Genomic DNA, 24616 nt, shown 5'->3' with positions numbered 1-24616 from the left:
ACTGCTCAATGATGATGTCACATCCTGGGAGCTGTGCATGATGGGAGAATATCCCCATAGGAGCTGCACAGCTCCCGGGACGTGAGTCATCAGAGAGCAGTTAGACAGAAAACAACAACTCAACTTCAGAAGCTAATAACTATTGGAAGGATTAAGATTTTTTAATAGAAGTAATTTACAAATCTGTTTAACTTTCTGAAGCCAGTTGATATATAAAAAAAAGTTTTGGCCTGGAATACCCCTTTAATGCTCCCGTAGTACAGTAAATGGCATAAACATAAAAACTCAAGTCCAAAATTGCTTTTTTTTTTTTTTTTTTTTAACAATAAAAAGTGATTAAAAAGTCATAAACATGTTATGTGGTAAGTAGAAGACAATTTTAAGCTTTTGTTAAGAAAAGTATGTAAATATGGGTATTTTTTTATTTTATTGTAGTGACACAAAGAATAAAGATAACATCACAATTTTGCCATTAAATGCACTGCTTAAAAACTAAGCCCTCCCAAGTGTTGCAAAATTGTTGGTTTTTATTCAATCAAATTAATAAAAAAAATTTCAATGTGCCGTACATTTTATGATGGTGTCATTACATTTTAAGGTTTCATTACCAAGTACAATTGGTCGTGCAAAAAACAAGCTCTCATATGGCTTAGTAAATGGAAAAATAAAGAAAGAAAATGCAAAAATGAAAAGGAGTTGTGTCCTTCACAAACAAAGTGAAAATGTAAATACTGTGAGGTTTATTAAAGCCTATATATAGGGATAATGGGGGAGATTCATCAAAACCTGTGCTGAGGTACTGTTGAACAGTTGCCCAAAGCAACCAATCAGATCGCTGCTTTCATTTTTCAGAGATTTTTTCTAAAATGAAAGAAGCTATTCTGATTGGTTGCTATGGGCAACTGGTCAAATTTTCCTCAGCACAGGTTTTGATGAATCTCCCCCATAATATCCTTATCAGCAGTACTATGTGATTGACACCTCAACGTTATTAGTTAAAATACACAACTACATGTTTCGCTGTTAAATTAGCATTGTCAGGAGGAGGGGGGGAATGGCTGTCTCATAAACAGTGTAGAGGTATTTATATCTCCAGCATGTGATGTCTTTGGAGGTCATACAGTTAACAGACTAGGTAGTCAACCCTTATTATGGATATTTGGGGGAAATTCTTCAAAACTTATGCAGCGGAAAAGTTTGACCAGTTGCCCATAGCAACCAATCAGATAGCATCTTTCATTTTTGAAAAGGCCTCTGAAAAATGAAAGAAGCAATCTGATTTAATAGAAGAATTATGAGATTTGTTTGTAAATAAAAAATAATTAATAAGGGATCGCAATTGGTAACAAAAATATACCTATATATTATGATGTGCCAAGGCAGTCGGCGGTCCCCCTGAAGGGATAGGAGTAAGGTGGCAGGGGTGACACCCCTCCTATCCCTGCTATTGGTCGGTCAGAAGTGACCGACCAATAGCAGATCGGGGGCAGAGGGGTTATAGTTCTGTTCCCCCGTTCTGCCCACTGTAATCCGTGCAGAATGGGGGAACTGTCCTGTGACCCGCACCGGTGGTGGAGGCCCCTTACCGGCGATCGGCGGCAGGCGGCGATGAGGTGCGGCTCCCTGGTACAGACTACGGAAGCAGGTGAATAGTTGCCTAGCAACATCTGGAGGGCTACAGTTTGGAGACCACTATACAGTGGTCTCTAAATTGTAGCCCTCCAGATGTTGCAAAACTACAACTCCCAGCATGCCCACACAGCCGTTTGGGCATGCTGGGATTTGTAGTTTTGCAAGATTTAGTGGGGTACAGTTTGGAGATCACTGTGCGGTGGTTTCTAAACTGTGGCCCTCTAAATATTGCAAAACTACAACTCCCAGCATGCACGAACAGCAAAAGGCTGTCTCACCATGCTGGGAGATGTAGTTGCGTACCTCCAGCTGTTGTGTAATTTTTCATTTGCTCAGCCCACTGTTCCAAAGATCTGTCAAATGCCAGTGGGGTGTAAATGCTCACTGCACCCCTTATTAAATTCTGTGAGGGGTGTAGTTTCCAAAATGGGGTCACATATGGGAGGGTCCACTGTTCTGGCACTATGGGGGCTTTGTAAACGCACAAGGCCCCCGATTTCTATTCCAAACAACGTCTTTCTCCAAAAGCTCAATGGCGCTCCTCCTCTTCTGAGCATTGTAGTTCACCAGAAGAGCACTTGATGTACACCTATGGGTTATTTCCATACTCAGAAGAAATGGAGTTACAAATTTTGGTGGGCATTTTCTCCTATCTCCTATTATCCCTTGTTAAAATGTAAAATTTGGGGAAAAAACTGCATTTAAGTGAAATTCTTTTTTTCATTTACACATTTGGCTTTAACAAAAAGTCATCAAACACCTGTGGGGTGTTAAGGCTCACTGGACCCCTTGTTAAGTTCCTTGAGGGGTGTAGTTTCCAAAATAGTGTGCCATGTGTTTTTTTTTATTTTGCTGTTCTGGCACCATAGGGGCTTCCTAAATGTTACATGCCCCCCAAAAACCATTTCAGGAAAACTCACTCTCCAAAATCCGATTGTCGCTCCTTCCCTTCTGAGTACTCTACTGTGCCCGCCAAACACTTTACATACACATATGAGGTATTTCCTTACTCGAGAGAAATTGGGTTACAAATTTAAGGGAGATTTCTCTCCTTTTACCCCTTGTAAAAATATAAAACCTTGGTCTACAAGAACATGCGAGTGTAAAAAATGAAGATTTTGAATTTTCTCCTTAACTTGCTGCTATTCCTGTGAAACACCTAAAGGGTTAACACGCTAACTGAATGATATTTTGAATACTTTGAGGGGTGCAGTTTTTATAATGGGATAATTTATGGGGTATTTCTAATATGAAGGCCCCTCAAATCCACTTCAAATCTGAACTGGTCCCTGAAAAATTCTGATTTTGAAAATTTTGTTAAAAATTGGAAAATTGCTGCTGAACTTTGAAGCCCTCTGATGTCTTCCAAAAATAAAAACATGTCAACTTTATGATGCAAACATAAAGTAGAGATATTGTATATGTGAATCAATATATAATTTATTTGGGATATCCATTTTCCTCATAAGCAGAGAGTTTCAAAGTAAAAAAAAAATGCTAAAGTTTCAAATTTTTCATCAAATTTTGGAATTTTTTATCGACAAAGTATCGACAAAAATTTACCACTATCATAAAGTAGAATATGTCACGATAAAACTATCTCGGAATCAGAATAAAAAGTAAAAGCATCCCAGAGTTATAAATGTTTAAAGTGATAGTGGTCAGATTTGCAAAAAAGGGCTGCGTCCTTAAGGTGAAAATGAGCTGCGTCCTTAAGGGGTTAATACAGTTCTGTTACTGGAGCCTATCTACCGGTGGAGATGAAGCCACAGGGGAAGTAGTATACTTAGAAATGTTTTGCTTTATTAAAAACTGATGTACTGGTGGGAATAGAGCTTTCACTTTAGCTTTAGATGAAATATTGCTGCGTAATATGCTGGAAACCTGGAATTTAAGTCTGGTTTCATCTCTTACGGTTGCGTTTTTCCCTCCCCTCGGTTCATCTCAGGTCAAATCATATGAACATCTATCTAAATACAAAATAAATGGGTTCACTAGGAATTCTCTATGTGTGAACAGCCGCCAGCTATAAAATGCAATTTACACACAATTCCAACAGGATAAAAAAAAAAAAAAAACTATATATATATATATATGAAATATGGGAGATGACCGGTCCTGAATATGTTCACAGGCAAAGATGCCCATAAGCCATGGTATCATGTTGCATTTTTTTATGCAGGCTAGCAAATGTTTCTGGAATGTTTAGAGCTTAAAGGGGTATTGCGGTGACATTTGTTTTTAAAATCAACTGGTGCCAGAACGTTTACAGATTTGTAAATAACTTCTATTTAAAAATCTTAATCCTTTCAATACTTATCAGCTGCTGTATACTACAGAGGAAGTTCTTCTCTTTTTAAATTTATTTTCTGTCTAACCACAGTGCTCTCTGCTTACACCTCTGTCCATATCAGGAACTGTCCAGAGTAGGAGCAAATCCCCATAGCAAACCTCTCCTGCTCTGGACAGTTCCTGAGACAGACAGAGGTGTCAGCAGAGAGCACTGTGGTAAGACTGAAAATACATTTTAAAAGAAAAGAACTCCCTCTGTAGTATACAGCAGCTGATAAGTACTGTAAGGATTAAGATTTTTAACCCCTACAGGACCCATGACGTAACGTTACGTCCCAACACCCTGGATCTTAAGGATCAAGGACGTACAGTTACGTCATGGGCAGTTTTGGTGCCCGCTGTGCGCCGGGCGGGGATCAGACCGGGATGCCTGCTGAATACATTCAGCAGGCCTCACCTTCAAATGCCCAGCGGGGTCATGACACCCCCCAATGTCGGTGATTGCGGCAAATTGCAAGTGAATTCACACTTGCGATTTGCGTGATTCCGGGTCATTACGAGTCTATAGTGACTCGGTGACCCGGAATGTAAGGGGGATCGCGGGTGTCTAAGACACCCAGGATCCCCCTGAAGCGATAGGAGTGAGGTGGCACGGGTGCCACCCCTCCTATCCCTGCTATTGGTGGTCTAGACTCGACCACCAATAGCAGATTGGGGGCGGGGGGGTTAACTTTCGTTTTCCCCGTTTTGTCCACCCACAATAGGCGGGGCAGGACGGGGAAACGAGGTGGACCGGCGCCGAAGATCCACTTACCAATCCAGGCGGGCGGCGATGACGTGCGGCTGGATCCGACGGAAGCTGGTGAGTTGCCTAGCAACATCTGGAGGGTACAGTTTGAGACCATTTATACAGTGGTCTCTAACTGTAGCCATCCAGATGTTGCAAAACTACAACTGCCAGCATGCCCAGACAGCTGTTTGGGCATGCTGGAATATGTAGTTTTGCAACAGCTGGAGGGCTACATTTTGAGACCACTATGTAGTGGTCCCTAAACTGTAGCCCTCCAGATCTTGCAAAACTACAACTCCTAGCATGCCCAAACAACTGTTTGCTGTCTGGGCATGCTGGGAATTGTAGTTTTGTAACAGCTGGAGGACCACAGTTTGGAGATCACTTTGCACTGTTCTGTAAAACTGTAGCCCTCCAGATGCTGCAAAACTGCAAATCCCAGCATGTCCAAACAGCAATCAGCTGTCTCGGCATGCTGGGAGTTGTAGTTGTGTACCTCCAGCTATTGCATAACTACATCTCCCAGCATGCCGAGTATTTCCATACTCAGAAGAGATGGGGTTACAAATTTTGGGGGTCTTTTCTGCTATTAACCCTTGCAAAAATGTGAAATTTGGGGGGGAAACACACATTTTAGTGAATTTTTTTTTTTTTTTTTTTTTCATATGCAAAAGTCGTGAAACCCCTGTGGGGTATTAAGGCTCACTTTATTCCTTATTATGTTCCTCAAGGGGTCTAGTTTCCAAAATGGTATGCCATGTGTGGGTTTTTTGCTGTTCTGGCACCATAGGGGCTTCCTAAATGCGACATGCCCCCCCGAGCAAAATCTGCTCTCAAAAAGCCAAATATGACTCCTTCTCTTCTGAGCATTGTAGTTCGCCCGTAGTGCACTTCAGGTCAACTTATGGGCTACCTCCATACTCAGAAGAGATGGGGTTACAAATTTTGGGGGGTATTTTCTGCTATTAACCCTTGCAAAAATGTGAAATTTGGGGGGAAACACACATTTTAGTGAAAAAAATATTTTTTTTTTACATATGCAAAAGTCGTGAAACACCTGTGGGGTATTAAGGCTCACTTAATTCCTTGTTACGTTCCTCAAGGGGTCTAGTTTCCAAAATGGTATGGCATGTGTTTTTTTTTGCTGTTCTGGCACCATAGGGGCTTCCTAAATGCAATATGCCCCCCAAAAACCATTTCAGAAAAACGTACTCTCCCCTTGTCGCTCCTTCGCTTCTGAGCCCTCTACTGCGCCCGCCGAACAATTTACATAGACATATGAGGTATCTCCTTACTCGAGAGAAATTGGGCTACAAAAATAAGTATAAACTTTCTCCTTTTACCCCTTGTAAAAATTCAAAAATTGGGTCTACAAGAACATGCAAGTGTAAAAAATGAAGATTGTGAATTTTCTCCTTCAGTTTGCTGCTATTCCTGTGAAACATCTGAAGGGTTAAAATGCTGACTAAATGTCATTTTGAATACTTTTGGGGATGCAGTTTTTATAATGGGGTCATTTGTGGGGAATTTCTAAGATGAAGACCCTTCAAATCCACTTCAAACCTGAACTGGTCCCTGAAAAATAGTGAGTTTGAAAATTTTGTGAAAAATTTGAAAATTGCTGCTGAAATTTGAAGCCCTCTGGTGTCTTCCAAAAGTAAAAACTCATAAATTTTATGATGCAAACATAAAGTGGACATATTGTATATGTGAATCCAAATTTTTTTTATTTGGAATATCCATTTTCCTTACAAGCAGAGAGCTTCAGAGTTAGAAAAATGCAAAATTTTCAAATTTTTCATCAAATTTGGGGATTTTTCACCAAGAAAGGATGCAAGTTACCACAAAATTTTACCACTATGTTAAAGTAGAATATGTCATGAAAAATCATTCTCAGAATCAGAATGATAACTAAAAGCATTCCAGAGTTATTAATGTTTAAAATGACAGTGGTCAGATGTGCAAAAAACGCTCTGGTCCTAAGGTGTAAAATGTCCTGGTCCTTAAAGGGGTTCTCCCTTGTTTATATTGTTTTTTGTTATTATGTTTGTGTGTTATGTGTGTATAAGTATGTGTTTTTTTATGTGTGTTGTGATTATGTATATATGTATTTTCTTACCTTTTGTGAAGATCCGGAAGCTGGTCCCTTTTTCTTCCAGTGGCTTGCAGTGCACCTCGGCCTCCGCCATGTTGTGTTCGGTAAGTGGGATGTCGGGGGGTGTGTTCTTGCTTCTCTCCTTCCTATCTTCTGACGTCCGAGGCAAATCTTTTCTTCCTGTTTCTTCCGTGGCTCAGCGACGAATCTGCGACCTCTTCCGGCGCATGCGCAGGTCGTTTTTTTTTTTACCAATAAAGTTTTTTTGTCTAATTGACAAACTGTCTGCGCATGCGCGAGTACGCAAGTGCTACGCTAACAGCGCAGCGTACGTTAGGTCTACGCTAATAGCGTAGTTTCGTGCAAGCACAGACAGTTTGTCAATTAGACAAAAAAAATGTTATTGTCTAATTGAAATACTGTCTGCGCTTGCGCGAAGCTACGCTATTAGCGTAGACATAACGTACGCTACGCTGTTAGCGTAGCACCTGCGTACTCGCGAATGCGCAGACAGTTTGTCAATTAGAAGAAAAAAAAACTTTATTGGTAAAAAAAAAAAAACTACCTGCGCATGCGCCGGAAGAGGTCGCAGATTCGTCGCTGAGCCACGGAAGAAACAGGAAGAAAAGATTCCCCTCGGACGTCAGAAGATAGGAAGGAGAGAAGCAAGAACACACCCCCCGACATCCCACTTACCGAACACAACATGGCGGAGGCCGAGGTGCACTGCAAGCCACTGGAAGAAAAAGGGACCAGCTTCCGGATCTTCACAAAAGGTAAGAAAATACATATATACATAATCACAACACACATAAAAAAACACATACTTATACACACATAACACACAAACATAATAACAAAAAACAGTATAAACAAGGGAGAACCCCTTTAAGGACCAGGACATTTTACACCTTAGGACCAGTAATTTACAAATCTGTTCAATGTTCTGGCACCAGTTGATTTAAAAAAAAATAGTTTTTCACTGGAGTACTCCTTCAAAGTAAAAGTACAACTAGTTTGTTCTTTTATCTGTCCACAAGATAGGTGATAACATACCAGAACCACCACCAACCAGGAAAATGGCATCCCCTGAATGCATCTTGTAAATGTAGCAGTGATATGCATGTCTGACCACTCCTCCATTCACTATTTATGAAATAATTTTCAATATCATCCGGTGCCAATAAATGATACCCTTCCAGTACTTATCAGCTGCTGTATGCTTTAGAGGAAGTTGTGTAGTCCTTTCTAGTCTGACCACAGTGCTCTCTGCTGCTACCTCTGTCCATATCAGGAACTGTACAGAGTAGGAGCAAATCCTACTCCTGCTCTTGACAGGTCCTAAATCGGACAGGTGGCAGCAGGAATGTTGGAATAAAAAGATATACCCAACTTACTCTGGAGCATACAGCAGCTGATCAGTATTTAAAGACTTGCATTTTTAAATAGAATTAACTTACAAATCTGTATAACTTACTGTCACCAGTTGATTTGATTTTTTTTTTTCCTCTGGAGTACCCCTTTAAGATCTACAATCACGCTGGTTCATTGGTTATATTATGAGATAATACTGTGCACCCATCATTAGTCTCTCGGCACTCCGTACAGGTTTACTGTAGTAATGCCTCATTACTCAGAATAACATTTACTGAATAAATACCATGGTCAGTCCCAAGCAGACTAACCAGCCATTAAATTCATTTTTGTATTTTTTTTTATACTGTCAACATTACAGCCTGAAGATTTGCAAAGATGCTTAGAGACTGATGTGAGATAGTGCTACAACCTGTAAAGAACCGGGAGAAGAGTCATTTTGTCTCTGAAAATCATAACTGAAGAAATCAATATTATCTTGTTTATTGGACCAGCTGGGCTTTGACATGTATCCAACCTGAATCCCCGCCGCACCCATCTACTCGCCACTTTTTTTGTTTGCTTTAGCTAAAAGAGATAGGTTTAAAGGTTATGAATGCCTTGCACTCATTTTTATTTATTTATTAATTGTTTTGTCGATTTGTTTCCTGAAGCAATCATGAAATTAAATAAAGCAATTTTTGAAAATTTTCATAAATATTTTTAACCATTTAGCTGCTACTCAAATAATGTTAAAATAACTAAATGGGTCTGACTCATTTTCTGCTCTCAGTGATAAAGATAACTGTGGGGTAGAAGCATGGAAGCAGTTTACTCACCTCCTAAGATAGTAAACAGGGGGGAGAGAAACCTTAGAGGACAACTCACACAAGCTGGAAAGAGAGAGGAGAGAAGATAGAAGACAGTCTGCATACAGTGAGCACCAAAGGGATAAATATTATATACTTAGTACATATAGTTTTCATAATGCAATCATTTCATCAGTTAGATCCACATAATTCATATAGAGGAGATTAATATTTTCAGGTAGTTAATATACAGAGATTACCATTATACCTCTCTATTGTAATGGTATTTGTATACAGCATTTATTCTCTTTGGTCTGACTGTGTTTTTTTATTTGTCTTTCAGTTAATTTTGACCACTTCCAAATATTACGAGCTATTGGCAAAGGGAGTTTTGGGAAGGTAAGTTACTCCATATTCTTCATGACAATAACTGAGGGGATGACTTGAATACAAATTTGAATATTCAGAACTGGATACTGAGGGAGATTTATCAAAACCTGTGCAGAGAAAAAGTTGCCCAGTTGCCCATAGCAACCATTCTGATTGCTTTTTTTCATCTAAAAAGAATAAAGGCTTCTGAATAATAAAAGCAGTGATCTGATTGGTTGCTATGGGCAACTGGTAAGCTTTAGGGTACGTTCACAATACAGAATTCAAGCAGACTTCCACGGGCGGAATTCCGCGGTGTGAACTTAACATTAGTGTGAATGGGTTCCCTCGAGAACCCTTTCACACTGCGGAATTTCAGCGGCTGAAATTGTTCCGCGCAAAGAAAGAACATGTTCATTCTTTGTGCGGATTCCGCGAGCACTACATAGCTGTCAATGGTGACGGCTCAGTGCCACGCGGCCCTAGCGCCGAAGTATTTTAGGCGACGGCCGCCAGACGGAATCTCTGCTTGCTGATTCTGCAGTGTGAACGCACCCTTACTCTGCTAAATCTCCCTGATTTTTGGCTTATTGCTGAGGATCTGCAGTGTCATAGGAGGTTCTATCATTAGGATAATCATGGGACACAAGAATATCTGTGGATAGGGGGATATGTTTTTCATATAAAAAATATGAAAAATATTTCATGAAATGCCCCTTTCACAGTGTTAGATAGCTGTCTGCTCTTATTATGGAGTTAACTGAGGATTAGTGGAGAATGTTTCAACCAAATTCCCATGCATATATTATTACAAATCAATACAAAAATACTGGGACTTAGCCCCCCATTATATCACATTATGGGTTCCTAGCACCACAATATGTTGGGAAACTATGCTTTTTTTTACGCTGCTGTATGCCCATGGAATACCTACAGTCTTCTAGTGAGTACAGCAAACCAAACACAGTCACTGGTAGAATACGTTTGGTCGACTAAAGCCTTTGGTTCCCTGAGGGCATGCCACAATGTTTATTAAAATATTATTTTTGCCATTATCCTGACATGTGCCATTGGTCAAGAAGGCCACTTGAAGGCTCACCAGTGCCGCAGACAATGAATGGTTCAGAGAATTTGCATTAGAAATATTAAATATACAAGAAATGACATCCACATAAAGACAGACAGACACATGCTGATCCTAGACACTTATTTATTGACAAGACTGCGGATGGGAACCATGGTGAAAGGAACATTAGATCCGAGCAATAGGGGAGATGTGGATTGTACTAATTGTATAATAATGGGAAGTCAGATTGCAGAAGTGCAAATTGGAACATTTTTCATTCATATCCTGTGAGATTGACATGACCAGAATATAATTTACAAAAATGAAATCCAGGCTGCCGAATGACACATTCATTTGACAGTCCAATAATTGAATGTATAGGGGCACTCTTTATTACAGCAATTATTATAAGTCTAGATGCTAGTCTAAGCATGTATTATAGAGAACGAAGACATAGAAACATAGAATGTGTTGTGTCACGATGCCGGCTGGCAGGTAGTGGATCCTCTGTGCCAGAGAGGGATTGGCGTGGACCGTGCTAGTGGATCGGTTCTAAGTCACTACTGGTTTTCACCAGAGCCCGCCGCAAAGCGGGATGGTCTTGCTGCGGCGGTAGTGACCAGGTCGTATCCACTAGCAACGGCTCAACCTCTCTGGCTGCTGAAGATAGGCGCGGTACAAGGGAGTAGACAGAAGCAAGGTCGGACGTAGCAGAAGGTCGGGGCAGGCAGCAAGGATCGTAGTCAGGGGCAACGGCAGGAGGTCTGGAACACAGGCTAGGAACATACAAGGAAACGCTTTCACTGGCACGATGGCAACAAGATCCGGCAAGGGAGTGCAGGGGAAGTGAGGTGATATAGGGAAGTGCACAGGTGAACATACTAATTGGAACCACTGCGCCAATCAGCGGCGCAGTGGCCCTTTAAATCGCAAAGACCCGGCGCGCGCGCGCCCTAGGGAGCGGGGCCGCGCGCGCCGGGACAGGACCGACGGAGAGCGAGTCAGGTACGGGAGCCGGGGTGCGCATCGCGAGCGGGCGCTACCCGCATCGCGAATCGCATCCCGGCTGGAGGCGGTATCGCAGCGCCCCGGGTCAGTGGATCTGACCGGAGCGCTGCAGTGAGGAGAGTGTAGCGAGCGCTCCGGGGAGGAGCGGGGACCCGGAGCGCTCGGCGTAACATGTTGGCAGATAAGAACCATTTGGCCCATCTAGTCTGCCCAATAATCTGAATCCTATCAATTCAGATTATGTAAGATTCATGTAAGATTGACCTCTTTACGTTAAGGTGAATCAGCCAATGATCGAATTGCAATAAGGAGGGTGCTAGAATCAGCAAAGAGTCCTGAGTGAAAGGAAGGTGAGGTGGAGTTAGTGGGGTATAAAGGGTTAAGGCCAGGGAGGAGGGGTCAGTCGGCATGAGGCCAGGAAAAGTTCCCACCTGCCCTATATTATTTGGTTTGGGTTTGCTTGTCACAGCAGCGGTAGCAGGAAAGGGATTTGAATGAGTGAGTGGAAATCATGGTGGTTTTGGAATGTGGTTTTGAGGGGGGCTGGGGATGGTACCCAGCCTGGTGGTAAACTCTCTGCAGTCATGAGCTGCAGGGAAGGATTTGGGTCTCTGAAAAAGGTTCCCCTTGACCTGATGCCTTAAGGCTGGGGTAAAGTAGGAGGCCCTTACATTGGAGAATTATGGTGGAAAAAGGGAATGGTGCCTTCAAAATCTCCTGCTGTGTATACTAAGGGAAATTTAACAGTTTTTTTTATAGTGTTTTATTTGGGTGTATGATGTTTATACATGGTTAAATTATTTCAATGTTTAAATTGTTTATTTGTTAATAAAATTGGGTCTGCTGTTGCCTTTATACGACAAATGTGTGTCAATCATTATTGGGGAATAAGGTTTGGTGGGGGTGGCCAAGGGTCATAGCAGCTAGAATATCCCCTAGTCAAGGGTTTTGTATCAATTGGCTATGTTTGAGGTAAGTGGTGATGGTGGTTCCTCTTCTTTCTTACATGGAACCCAAAGATCTATATTCTAAAGAGGCAGATTATGGAGGGGGCATGTCAGGATTTCTCTCAAAAGAGAAATGTCTGAAAGAAAAAGAGTTCATATCTACATTGTTATCAAAAAGAGGAAAGAGTATTGGCCCAAATATCAAGGAAAGAGGAGGAAAAACAAACACCAGGTCTTTCTGTCTTGGATAGCAAAGGCTTTTATTATAATTGGATGCCCAGTCAGATCTTTGCTATTCCCCCCTTTATTAATGAAACCCAACATGTAAGATAATTTAATGGTGGTGGCCTCCTGACTCTTCCCTATTTGTAGATATTGGGTGAGAGGAGGATCAGACATGTTGGACTTTACTTGCCCTATCCTTATGTTTTTTTAGGTAGACAAGCCACCATCAAAGGAATGATGAACACGTGAAAACAGGTCATGAATGGGGGTCCATGAACTGGGTCCATTGCTGTTTTAATTCCATTGATCATTGATATTTTCTCACATCTCTCAAGAGATATCTGTACACATTTCCCTCATATATTATAACCTATCTATCCCCCAGGTATGCATTGTACAAAAGCGAGACTCCAAGAAGATGTATGCAATGAAATATATGAACAAGCAGAAGTGTGTAGAAAGAGATGAAGTGAGGAACGTCTTCAGAGAACTTCAGATCATGCAGTGCCTTGAACACCCTTTTCTGGTAAATCTATGGTATGTCAACATTTGTTTTCTCTTTTTGTGTGGAGGTTTTACGCTACAGTTTAGGTTTGTACTAATCTAGGTTTGAGATAAATGACATGGGTATTTTTGTGATTGTCCCATTCATTTGCATTTAAGGGGTACTCTGCCCCTAGACATCTTATCCCCCTATCCATAAGATATGGGATAAGTTGTAGGCACCATTGGGGACCCCTGCGATCTCCCTGCTGAACCCAGTGTTCGTTTAGAGTGTCGAGGGCAGCACGGGAGGCTTGTCTCTTCACGGCCACGCCCTGCTCGTTAGGTCTCGTGACGTCACAAGCCTCTGCCTGCATCGCCAGTCATCCGGCACAGAGCGAAGTTCGCTCCATGCACTGGATGTCTGGGGTGAAGCAGCCAAGCTCGTGGGGGTCCCCAGCAGCAGGACTTGCACGATCAGACATCCAAAAGATAGGGGATAGGATGTCTAGGGATTGAGTACCCCTCTAAACTTGCAGAAATCCACATAACAACCCACTTCATATACACAGAACAGGTTTTCAGTCACAGAAATTTCTGCAACCAATCTGCCATGTATGAATTCACCCTTATTCTTGGATGGATATGCCATCAATCCAACTGGGATCCAACTGACTATACTCCTACCGATCTTCTTACATTCATGTGGTTGTATCAAGTCTGTCCTTCCTAGCTCACATGGATATTGATATGGATGTTCAGTGCAGTCAGTCGCAGTTGAAGGGGTCCCGATCCTACTGGTAGGTCATCAATGTCACATACTAGAAAACCTCACAGGGAATGTTCTGTGAGAAAGGATGTTTAATTAAAAAAAAATCTTCCCCCAAAAAAACAAAATTTTTTTTTTAGTATCATATTGAAAAAACATTTGCAAAAAAAATAACAGAGCAAGGCAAGTGGTTTGTCTCCGCGACCGGAAAAGAGTGCGTATGCAGTGGTCAAGATTAAGAAAATTGTATTTACTATAGATTAATAAAGGCAGGTTAGTGGTGAGATAACAGAGGTAAAGACAAGCAAAACCTTCAGAATAGCGTAAACAATTCAAGTCAAATCGTACAACAATTATCACAATAAACTATAGTCCCACAAACTGTCCCTAACCGACCCTAATCTTCACAATTGGGTGCGCACCCCCCCTCATCCCAGTTGTCCATGTGAACCTCTTACAGTTCATAGTAGTGCGCGGTGGGTCCGATGTCATCCTTCTCTGTCAGTAACGCAAGATTCACAATAATGAAGTCCTTCCCAGAAGGGGGGAAAACCAGGTGGATATAATGGAGTTCAATAGCAGATGTTACTATGCACTCTGTTCATCCTGCAGATTGTATATACTAGACAGGGCCGGACTGGGTGTGAAAACCAGCCCTGGAAAAAATTATATACCAGCCCCATAGTGTTGCGTCATTATACCAGCACGTCGTCATTTTCTTGTTCATAGTCCCCCACATTAGGTGCAGTATAGTCCCCCACATTAGGTGCAGTACAGTTCCCCCACATTAGGTGCAGTACAGTTCCCCCACATTAGGTGCAGTATAGTTCCCCACATTAGGTGCAGTATAGTTCCCCACATTACGTGCAGTATAGTTTCCCCACATTAGGTGCAGTATAGTCCCCCGCATTAGGTGCAGTATAGTCCTTCACATTAGGTGCAGTATAGTCCCCCCACATTAGGTTGGCAGTATAGTCCCCCACATTATGTGCAGTATAGTTCCCCCACATTAGGTGCAGTATAGTCCCCCACATTAGGTGCAGTATAGCTCCCCCACATTAGGTGCAGTATAGCTCCCCCACATTAGGTGCAGTATAGTCCCCCTCAATAGGTGCAGTATAGTTCCCCCCACATTATGTGCAGCATAGTCCCCCACATTAGGTGCAGTATAGTCCACCACATTAGGTGCAGTATAGTCCCGCACATTAGGTGCAGTACACTTCCCCCACAGACATACAGCCTTCAGCCATATACAGTGTATGGCTGGAGGCTGTATGCCTGTTTACTGCCCCATTTCAGTATTCCGACCACTGCTCCAGGGTCACAATCTACTGCTATGGCCTATGAACCATAGCAGTAGCCTACTGCTATGGCCCATAGGCCATAGCAGTAAATCGTGACCCTGGAGCGGTGGTCGAAACACTGAAGATGATGTGCCACTGGTAACTTACCACTTACCATGTCAGTGACGTCCCTGTGAGTGCTACCTCCCGGCGGCCCCTGTGTTTTTCAAGTTAACACGGGGCTGGTGGCCGCAGAGAGGTAACCGGGGCATCCTTGTGTCCCGAAAAGATTTTTCGGGAAACAGGGATGTCCCTAATGTGACGGGGGCCCCCTGCGGTCACGTGGCCTGGAGCAGGTGCTCCATGAGCGCCAAAGATGATCCGGCCCTGGCGGCCGCTGGAGGGGAAAAAAAATGCACGCAGTCACATCTCAAAGCGGCCCACCGGGAAATTTCCTTGTATCCCGGTAGGCCAGTCCGGGCCTGATACTGGAGTGTGATGTAATCCGGGATTTTACAGTTACTGTCCGGTACCTCGACAGCACTGTGAGTCTCTTACTGTTGGTAACAATTCACACAGCCCAATGTCAGCTTCACTGATAAGTTGTTGCACACAGTCCAGTTCAGCGTGGCTCCACTAAATGCACTATTTATTTGTAGTCCGCCCACCTCTAGACCCAAGTTCACACAGCCTGGCTGCACAGGGAAGTCCTGTAGTATCTCCACAAACTTCTAACACAACACAAAACCTGTTCTGTGTCTTGCCAATATGGCGGCAACTGCTGCTCAAGTCTCTTCACTTCCTCCTTCTCTCTGCTCACACTGTCCGCATCCGAGGCAGGCTGACGTTGTAGGGGGAGTGTCACTTCAACACTGAGCTGCTGCCATGGAAACAGCTCATGAGGGGGCTATCTTGAGATTGGCAATTGAGCCTGCTGCCTTAACCCCTTAAGGACGCAGGGCGTATCCATACGCCCCCATTTCCGAGTCCTTAAGGACTCAGGACGTATGGGTACGCTCTACGTTCTTCCGGTCCCTGCCACTCCCAATATTACGGACCAGGATGCCTGCTGATATCGTTCAGTAGGCATCCCGGCATATCGCCTAGGGGGGTCCTGAGGTCCCCCATATCTGTGATCGCCGAAAATCGCCGGTCAAATCAGAACGGCGATCTACGGCGACTCCTGGTCATACGGGTCTCCGGTGACCTGGAAAATAAGGGGGATTGGGAGTGTCCAAGACACCCACGATCCCCCTGAAGGGATAGGAGTGAGGTGGTAGAGGTGCCACCCCTCCTATCCTTGCTATTGGTCATCAGAAGCGACCGACTAATAGTAGATCTTGGGCGCGGCGGGTTAAAGTTCTGTTCCCCCATTCTGCCCACCCACAGTAGTCAGAGGTCACTTACCATCGGCGATGACGTGCGGCTGGCTCCCTGGTGCAGACTACGGAAGCCGATGAGTTGCCTATCAACATCTGGAGGGCTGCAGTTTGAGACCACTATACAGTGTTCTCTAAACTGTAGCCCTCCAGATGTTGCAAAACTGCAACTCACAGCATGCCCATACAGCTGTTTGGGCATGCTGGGATTTGTAGTTTTGCAACAGCTGGAGGGCTACAGTTTGGAGATCACTGTGTGGTGGTTTCTAAACCGTGGCCCTAAACTCCCAGCATGCACGAATAGCAAACGGCTTTCTTGCCATGCTGGGAGTTGTAATTGAGTACCACTAGCTGTTGCATAACTATATCTCCCAGCATGCCCTTTGGCGATCAATACAAGCTGGAAGTTGTAGTTTTGCAACAGCTGGAGGTACACTGGTTGGAGAATACTGAGTTAGGTAACAGAACTTAACTGAAGGTTTACCAACCAGTGTGCCTCCAGCTGTTGCAAAAGTATAACTCCCAGCATGCACAGTCTGTCAGTGCATGTTGGGAGTTGTAGTTTTGCAACAGCTGGAGGTTTGCCCCACCCCCATGTGAATGTACAGGGTAGTTTAATGTACAACAGTAAGTTTCCTGCCCCAAGTTTGAGCTGCGGCAGCAGCACAAACTCCTAGCGGGAAACTCACCATAACCCGCCAGTGCGAATGCACCCTAAAAACACTACACTACACTAACACATAATAAAGTGAAAAACACCACATATACACCCCCCTACACTCTCCCCCACAATAAAAATGAAAAACTTATCATACGGCAATGTTACCAAAACGAAGCCACCAGCTGTTGCAAAGCAACAACTCCCAGCATTTCCGGACAGCCACTGACTGTCCAGGCATGCTGGGAGTTTAGCAACAGCTGGAGGCACCCTGTTTGGGAATCACTGGAGTAGAATACCCCTATGTCCACCCCTATGCAATCCCTAATTTAGTCCTCAAATGCGCATGGTGCTCTCTCACTTCAGAGCCCTGTCGTGTTTCAAGGAAACAGTTTAGGGCCACATATGGGGTATTTCCGTCCCTGGGAGAATTTGCGTTACAAATTTTGGGGGGCTTTTTCTCCTTTTACCCCTTATCAAAATGAAAAGTTGGGGTCTACACCAGCCTGTTAGTGTATAAAAATAAAAAGTTTTACCCTAACATGCTGATGTTGCCCCATACTTTTTATTTTCACAAGAGGTAAAAGGAAAAAAATACCCCCAAAATTTGTAACGCAATTTCTCATGAGTACGGAAATACCCCATATGTGGGCGTAAAAATGCTCTTCGGACGCACAACAAGGCTCAGGAGTCAGAGCACACCATGTACATTTAAGGCCTAAATTAGTGATTTTACGGCGGTTCTGACATAAATACCCACATGTGACCCCATTTTGGAAACTACACCCCTCACGGAATGTAACAAGGGGCATAGTGAGCCTTAACACCCCACAGGTGTTTGTCGAATTTTCATTAACGTTGGATGGAAAAATGAAAAAAAAAATGTTTTAACTAAAATGCTGGTGTTACCCTAAATTTTTCATTTTCACAAGGGAAAATAGGAAAAAAAAGCGTCGCAAAATTTGTAACCTCATTTCTTCTGAGTAAGAACATACCCCATATGTGGTTGTAAAGTGCTCTGCGGGCGAACTACAATGCTCAAAAGAATTGAAGGCTATGTGTGTTTACAAAGCCCCCATAGTGCCAGAACAATGGACACCCCCGCCCACATGTGACCCTATTTTGGAAACTACACCCCTCATGTAATGTAAAAAGGTTACAGTGAGCATTTACGCCCCACAGGGGTCTGACAGATTTTTGGAACAGTGGTCCATGAAAATTGTAATTTTTCATTTGCACAGCCCACTGTTCCAAAGATCTGTCATACTCCAGTGGGGTGTAAATGCTCACTGCACCCCTTATTAAATTCTGTGAGGGGTGTAGTTTCCAAAATGGGGTCACATGTGGGGGGGGGGTCCACTGTTCTGGCACCACGGGGGGCTTTGTAAACGCACATGGCCCCTGACTTCCATTCCAAACAAATTCCCTTTTCAAAAGCTTAATGGCGCTCCTTCTTTTCTGAGCATTGTAGTGCGCCAGCAGAGCACTTGATGTCCACACATGGGGTATTTCCATACTCAGAAGAAATGGGGTTACACATTTTGGGGGTAATTTTCTCCTAATACCCCTTGTAAAAATGTAAAATTTGGGGAAAAACCAGCATTTTTGTGAAAATTTTTTTTTACTTCATTTACACATCCGACTTTAACAAAAAGTCGTGAAATACCTGTGAGGTGTTAAGGCTCCCTGTACCCCTCGTTACATTCCTTGAGGGGTGTAGTTTCCAAAATAGTATGCCATGTGTTTTTTTTTTTCAACCAAAAACCATTTCAGAAAAACTCACTCTGCAAAATCCCATTGTTGCTCCCTCCCTTCTGAGCCCTCTACAGTGCCCGCCAAACACTTGACATACACATATGAGGAATTTTCTTACTCGAGAGATATTGCATTACAAATTTTGAGAGGATTTTTTTCCTTTTACCTCTTGTAAAAATTCTAAAACTGGGTCTACAATAACATGCGAGTGTAAAAAATGAAGATTTTGAATTTTCTCCTTCACTTTGCTGCTATTCCTGTGAAACACCTAAAGGGTTAACACACTTACTGAATGTCATTTTGAATACTTTGATGGGTGCTGTTTTTATAATGGGGTCATTTGTGGGGTATTTCTAATATGACGGCCCTTCAAATCCACTTCAAACCTGAACTGGTCCATGAAAAATTCCGATTTTGAAAATTTGGTGAAAAATTGGAAAATTGCTGCTGAACTTTGAAGCCCTCTGATGTCTTCCAAAAGTAAAAACATTTCAACTTTATGATGCAAACATAAAGTAGACATATTGTATATGTGAATCAAAATATTATTTATTTAGAATGTCTATTTTCCTTACAAGCAGAGAGCTTCAAAGTTCGAAAAATGCAAAATTTTCTATTTTTTCATCAAATTTTGGAATTTTTCACCAAGAAATTATGCAAGTATCGACAAAATTTTACCAATAACATAAAGTAGAATATATCATGAAAAAACAATCAGGTCCTACAGGGAAAATTTCCCTGGTCCTTAAGGGGTTAAGTAGCGGGGACCCAGGGCGTACCTGTAAACCCTTTGTACGTAAGTGGTTAAAAGTGTAAATGAGAAATGCTGAGGTTTTGAAGGGCACTCATCAGACCCCCGCAGCATGATAACGGGTATCCGATGAGTTAATATGGCCACCAGAGGTCTCCTTCTTACCTCCATGCCAGCCTAGGCTACCTGCTTATAAAGTCTGCCTTAGTCAGACTGGCAAAGTGCCAAAATAAATGTTCATTGCTTTGCAACTCATTTTTAAGAATTAGTACAATAAAACAAAACCTATATAAATTGGTTATTATTGTAATCGTGTTTACCTACAGAACAAATATAACAAGTCAGTTTTACTACAATGTGCACTGAATAAAAACAAACCCACCAAAAGTTTCTAAATTTCATTTATTTTTTCAATTTCACCCCATAAATAATTTTTTGTATTTGATTCACCATAGATTTTGTGGTACAATTAGTGATTTTATTACACAGTACAACTATTCCCACATAAAACAAGCCCTCATATTGCCCTGTGAATGGCATAATAAAAGAGTTCTAACTATTGAAAGGTAAGAAGAAAAAAAAATGCAAAAATTAAAATTGGCCCAGTCATTATGGGATTTAAATGTGATGTGGGTTTCAGTCGTGACTCTGTAGACATAGTGGGTAGGGTTAAGACAGGAAAAATACAAGGTTATGTCACTTGACAGCTTAAAGCCCCCCTGTGCAACCTCCAAGTCTTGTGACAGATAACTAACTTCTGACTGTTTTATGACAGGAAGCCCTTTGCGACATAAATAGGAGATGTCAGGAATTGTAATCCACAGGTTTTCTGTGTCCACATTGCTTAATGTTACGTTCTTACCTAATTGACATAAACTGGGACCAGAAATAATAAAAGCATTTGTGAGGCTTAAAGGGGACCTTCGGTACTTATATTATCCACAGGACAGGGGACAAGTGTCTAATTGTGAGGGGGGGGGTTCTAACACTGGGACCTCCCATAATCTCCTGCCCAGTGCCCCAGCTCTCCCCATGCATGGCTGACATTCTCCCTCCATGCATCTCTATGGGAGAGTTGGAGATACAATGCTGGGAACCCCCAACCTTCCAAATAGATAAATGGAGGGGGGTGTCAACCACTTCACAGTGGCAGATCCATGCATGGGGAGAGCTAGGGCGCTGGGCAAGAGATTGCGGGGAATCCCAGCAGTTGGACCCCCCATGAACAGACATTTATCCCCTATTCTGTGTATAGGGGATAAGTTGTTAAAGAGAATCTGATAGCTAGTTCACCCAGTATACTGGGTTATAATGTGGGCAAAGAGCTGTAAAATGAAGGGTTACTCAATGAAATCCATTGGTTAGGTGCTGTGTTTGCTGGTAAATAGTTTTATTCCTAACCCCAGAGTACATTGGAGGCGGGGAGCTGGCTAGCCGAGCTCCCCTGTCTCCTACATATTACCCTGCCGGCCCTGTCCCCTTCATTATTATGCCAGTGAATGCCACAGGTGAGCACTCTGCTCTCTGTGCGGTTGAATTCATAGTCCACGCTAACAATGCTTTGAATGCATATTTATGTTAACATATAGGTCAGCCCACTGCTTTGCTCAGCTTGCTAGGTACTGTAATGTGACAGCTTTTATGGGCTTGTTCTGTAGTTACATAGTAATACAGGTGATAGGTGTCCACTGCTCAATGCTTTGCTCAGCTTGTAATGTAAAAGCTTTTATGTGCTAATTTTGAAATAACATAGTAACATAGTTCATAAGGTTGAAAAAAGACCAGAGTCCATCAAGTTCAACCTATAACTCTAATGAGTCCCTACTGAGTTGATCCAGAGGAAGGCAAAAAAAAAAAAACTCATACTCGAGGTGAAAATTCATTCCTGACTCCAAATATGGCATCAGAATAAATCCCTGGATCAACCTTCTCTCCCTATAGATCTAGAATCCATAACCTGTAATGTTATTACTCTCCAAAAATGCATTCAGACCCCTTTTAAATTATTTGGCAAATTTCACCATGACCACCTCCTCCGGGAGAGAATTCCAGAGTCTCACTGCTCTTACAGTAAAGAACCCCGTCTGTGCTGGTGTAGAAACCTTCTTTCCTCTAGACGTAGAGGATGCCCCCTTGTTATAGATACAGTCCTGGGTATAAATAGATCATGGGAGAGATCTCTGTAAGGTCCCCTGATATATTTATACATAGTTATTAGATCTCCCCTAAGCCTTCTGTTTTCTAAACTAAATAACCCTAATTCTGATAATCTTTCTGGGTACTGTAGTCCTCCCATTCCTCCATGTTACACTGGTTGCCCATCTTTGAACCCTCTCCAGCTCCACTATATCTTGTACACTGGTGCCCAGTACTGTACACAGTATTCCATGTGTGGTATGACTAGTGATTTGTACAGCAGTAGAATTATTTATTTGTCGTGGGCATCTATGCCCCTATTGATGCACCCCATGATTTTATTAGCCTTGGCAGCAGCTGCCTGACACTGGTCACTACAGATAAATTTACTTAACTAAGACTCCTAAGTCCTTTTCCATGTCAGTTGTCCCAAGTGTTCTCCCATTTAATACATAATCCCAGTCCGGATTTTTCTTCCCCATGTGCATTACCTTACATTTATCAGTGTTGAACTTCATCTGCCACTTCCCAGCCCAGACCTCCAACCTACCCAGATCCATTTGTAATAGTGCACTGTCCTCTATTGTGTTTACTGGTTTACAGAGTTAAGTATAATCTGCAAAGATTGCTACTTTAATATTCAACCCCTCGACAAGGTAATTACTAAATATATTACTGTGTTTCTCTACCCCGAATAAGCCCTAGCTGGATTATCGGGGTGGGCTGCAACATCTGGAGGTCCGCAGGTTGAAGACCACTGACCTAGACAATGCCCGGGCTGCAAATATTAAAAAACAAACTTTAACTTAAGGGACCATGAGGCTGGTTCCTTAGCAATGGGGAACGGAGGACGAAGGTAAGTTAAAGTTTGTTTTTTAATATTTGCAGCCTGGGCACAGGAATACACAGTACAGCGCAGCGGCTGATAATTATTTGGCAGGGGGGAGAGAAGCTGCGCACGCGGGTGACATATGATTAGTCCCCTGATGTGGGGTGCAGTGCTGATAAACCGGCGGGGGGGACGTTGGGGGGCAGAGCTGCCCCCATCACATGATGATAATGGGGGGGGGGGGGGTGTAAATACCGTTAAATACCGTGGAACCGCCATGTTGTTTAATGTACATACCGTACCGTAAATAAATAGCCCTACCCTGAAAATAAGCCCTAGTGTGTTTTTTGTGACTAAAATTAATACCTGGTCTTATTTTTGGAGAAACGTGGTAAATAGAACAGGACCCAAGACTGACCCCTGTGGTACCCCACTAGTAACAGTCACCCAATCAGAATAAGTACCATTAATAACCACCCTCAGTTTCTTATCACTGAGCCAGTTACTTACCCACTTACACACATTCTCCCCTAGTCCAAGAATGCTCATTTTATGCACCAACCTTTTATGTGGCACTGTATCAAATGCTTTGGAAAAATCCAGACATAAGACATCCAGTGATTGCCCCTGGTCCAGTCTGGAGCTCCCCCCCCCCCCCTTCTCATAAAAGCTGATCAGGTTAGTTTGACAGGACCGATCCCTCATAAAACCATGCTGATATGGGGTCATACATTTATTTTTATCAAGATACTCCAAAATAGCATCTCTTAGAAAACCCTCAAACAATTTACATACAACGAAGGTGAAACTAACAGGCCTATAATTCCCGAGGTCACCTTTTGACCCCCTTTTTAAATATTGGCACCAGATTTGCTATGCGCCAGTTCTGGGGAACGGTCCCTGTCACTATAAAGTCCTTGAACATTAAAAATAGGGGTATGTCTATTACAATACTTAAACGGGTATTCCAGGAAAAAACTTTTTTTTTACATCAACTGGCTCCAGAAAGTTAAACAGATTTGCAAAACTTCTATTAAAAAATCTTAATCCTTTCAGGACTTATCAGCTGATGAAGTTGAGTTGTTCTTTTCTTTCTAAGTGCTCTCTGATGACACGTGGGAATCGGGAACCGCCCAGTTCAGAAGCAAATCCCCATAGCAAACCTCTTCTAGTCTGTGCAGTTCCCGAGACAAACAGAGATGTCAGCAGAGAGTACTGTTGCCAGACAGAAAAGAACAACTCAACTTCAGCAGCTGATAATTATTGAAAGGATTAAGATTTTTGAATAGAAGTAATTTGCAAATCTGTTTAACTTTCTGGAGCCAGTTGATATAAAAAAAAGTTTTTTTCCTCGAATATCCCTTTAATTCCTTTAGAATACAGGGGTGAATGCCATCTGGACCTGACGATTTGTCTATTTTGATTTTTTGTAGGCGGCACTGTACTTCTTCCTGGGTTAGACAGGTGACCTGTACTGGGGATTTTACCTTATCTCGCTGTATTTCACCTGGCATTTCATTTTCCTCGGTGAATACAGTGAAGAAGAATTTGTTTAATATATTTGCTTTTTCCTGATCTCCATTTATAATTTTTTCCTCATCATTTTTTAAAGGGCCAACACTTTCATTTTTAACCTTTTTGCTATTTATATAGTTAAAAAAACATTTTGGGGTTAGTTTTACTCTCTCTGGCAATGAGTCTTTCTGTCTCTATTTTTGCGGCTTTTATCTGTTTTTTACATATTTTACATTTTTCTCTATAGCTTTATTAATGCTTCTTCACTGCTGTCCTGTTTTAGTAGTCTAAATGCTTTTATTTTTGTCATTTATTGCCCCCTTAACTTTTCATTCATCCGAATTGGTTTTCTTTTATTTCTGACCCTTTTATTCCCATAAGGTATATACATCTTACAGTGAGAATTTAAGATATTTTGAAAAGTCTCCCATTTAGTGTCAGTATTCTTGTTTTTGAGGACATTATCCCAATT

General features: G+C 42.3%; 1 protein-coding gene across 1 annotated transcript in view; it reads left to right on the top strand.

The window, feature by feature from the left end:
- STK32B (serine/threonine kinase 32B) overlaps positions 1-24616 on the top strand; it is a 348151-nt gene that overhangs the window by 45211 nt on the left and 278324 nt on the right. The window contains exons 2-3 of the mRNA XM_056555131.1: positions 9315-9370; positions 12972-13123. Coding sequence (XP_056411106.1) covers positions 9315-9370; positions 12972-13123 — 208 coding nt within the window. The remainder of the gene's footprint in view (positions 1-9314; positions 9371-12971; positions 13124-24616) is intronic.

This window comes from Hyla sarda, chromosome 1 (assembly GCF_029499605.1).
Source record: "Hyla sarda isolate aHylSar1 chromosome 1, aHylSar1.hap1, whole genome shotgun sequence".
NCBI classification, from domain to species: Eukaryota; Metazoa; Chordata; class Amphibia; order Anura; family Hylidae; genus Hyla; species Hyla sarda.
The sequence above is the reverse complement of the archived record's forward strand: the minus strand, read 5'-3'. Positions and strand labels throughout refer to the sequence as shown.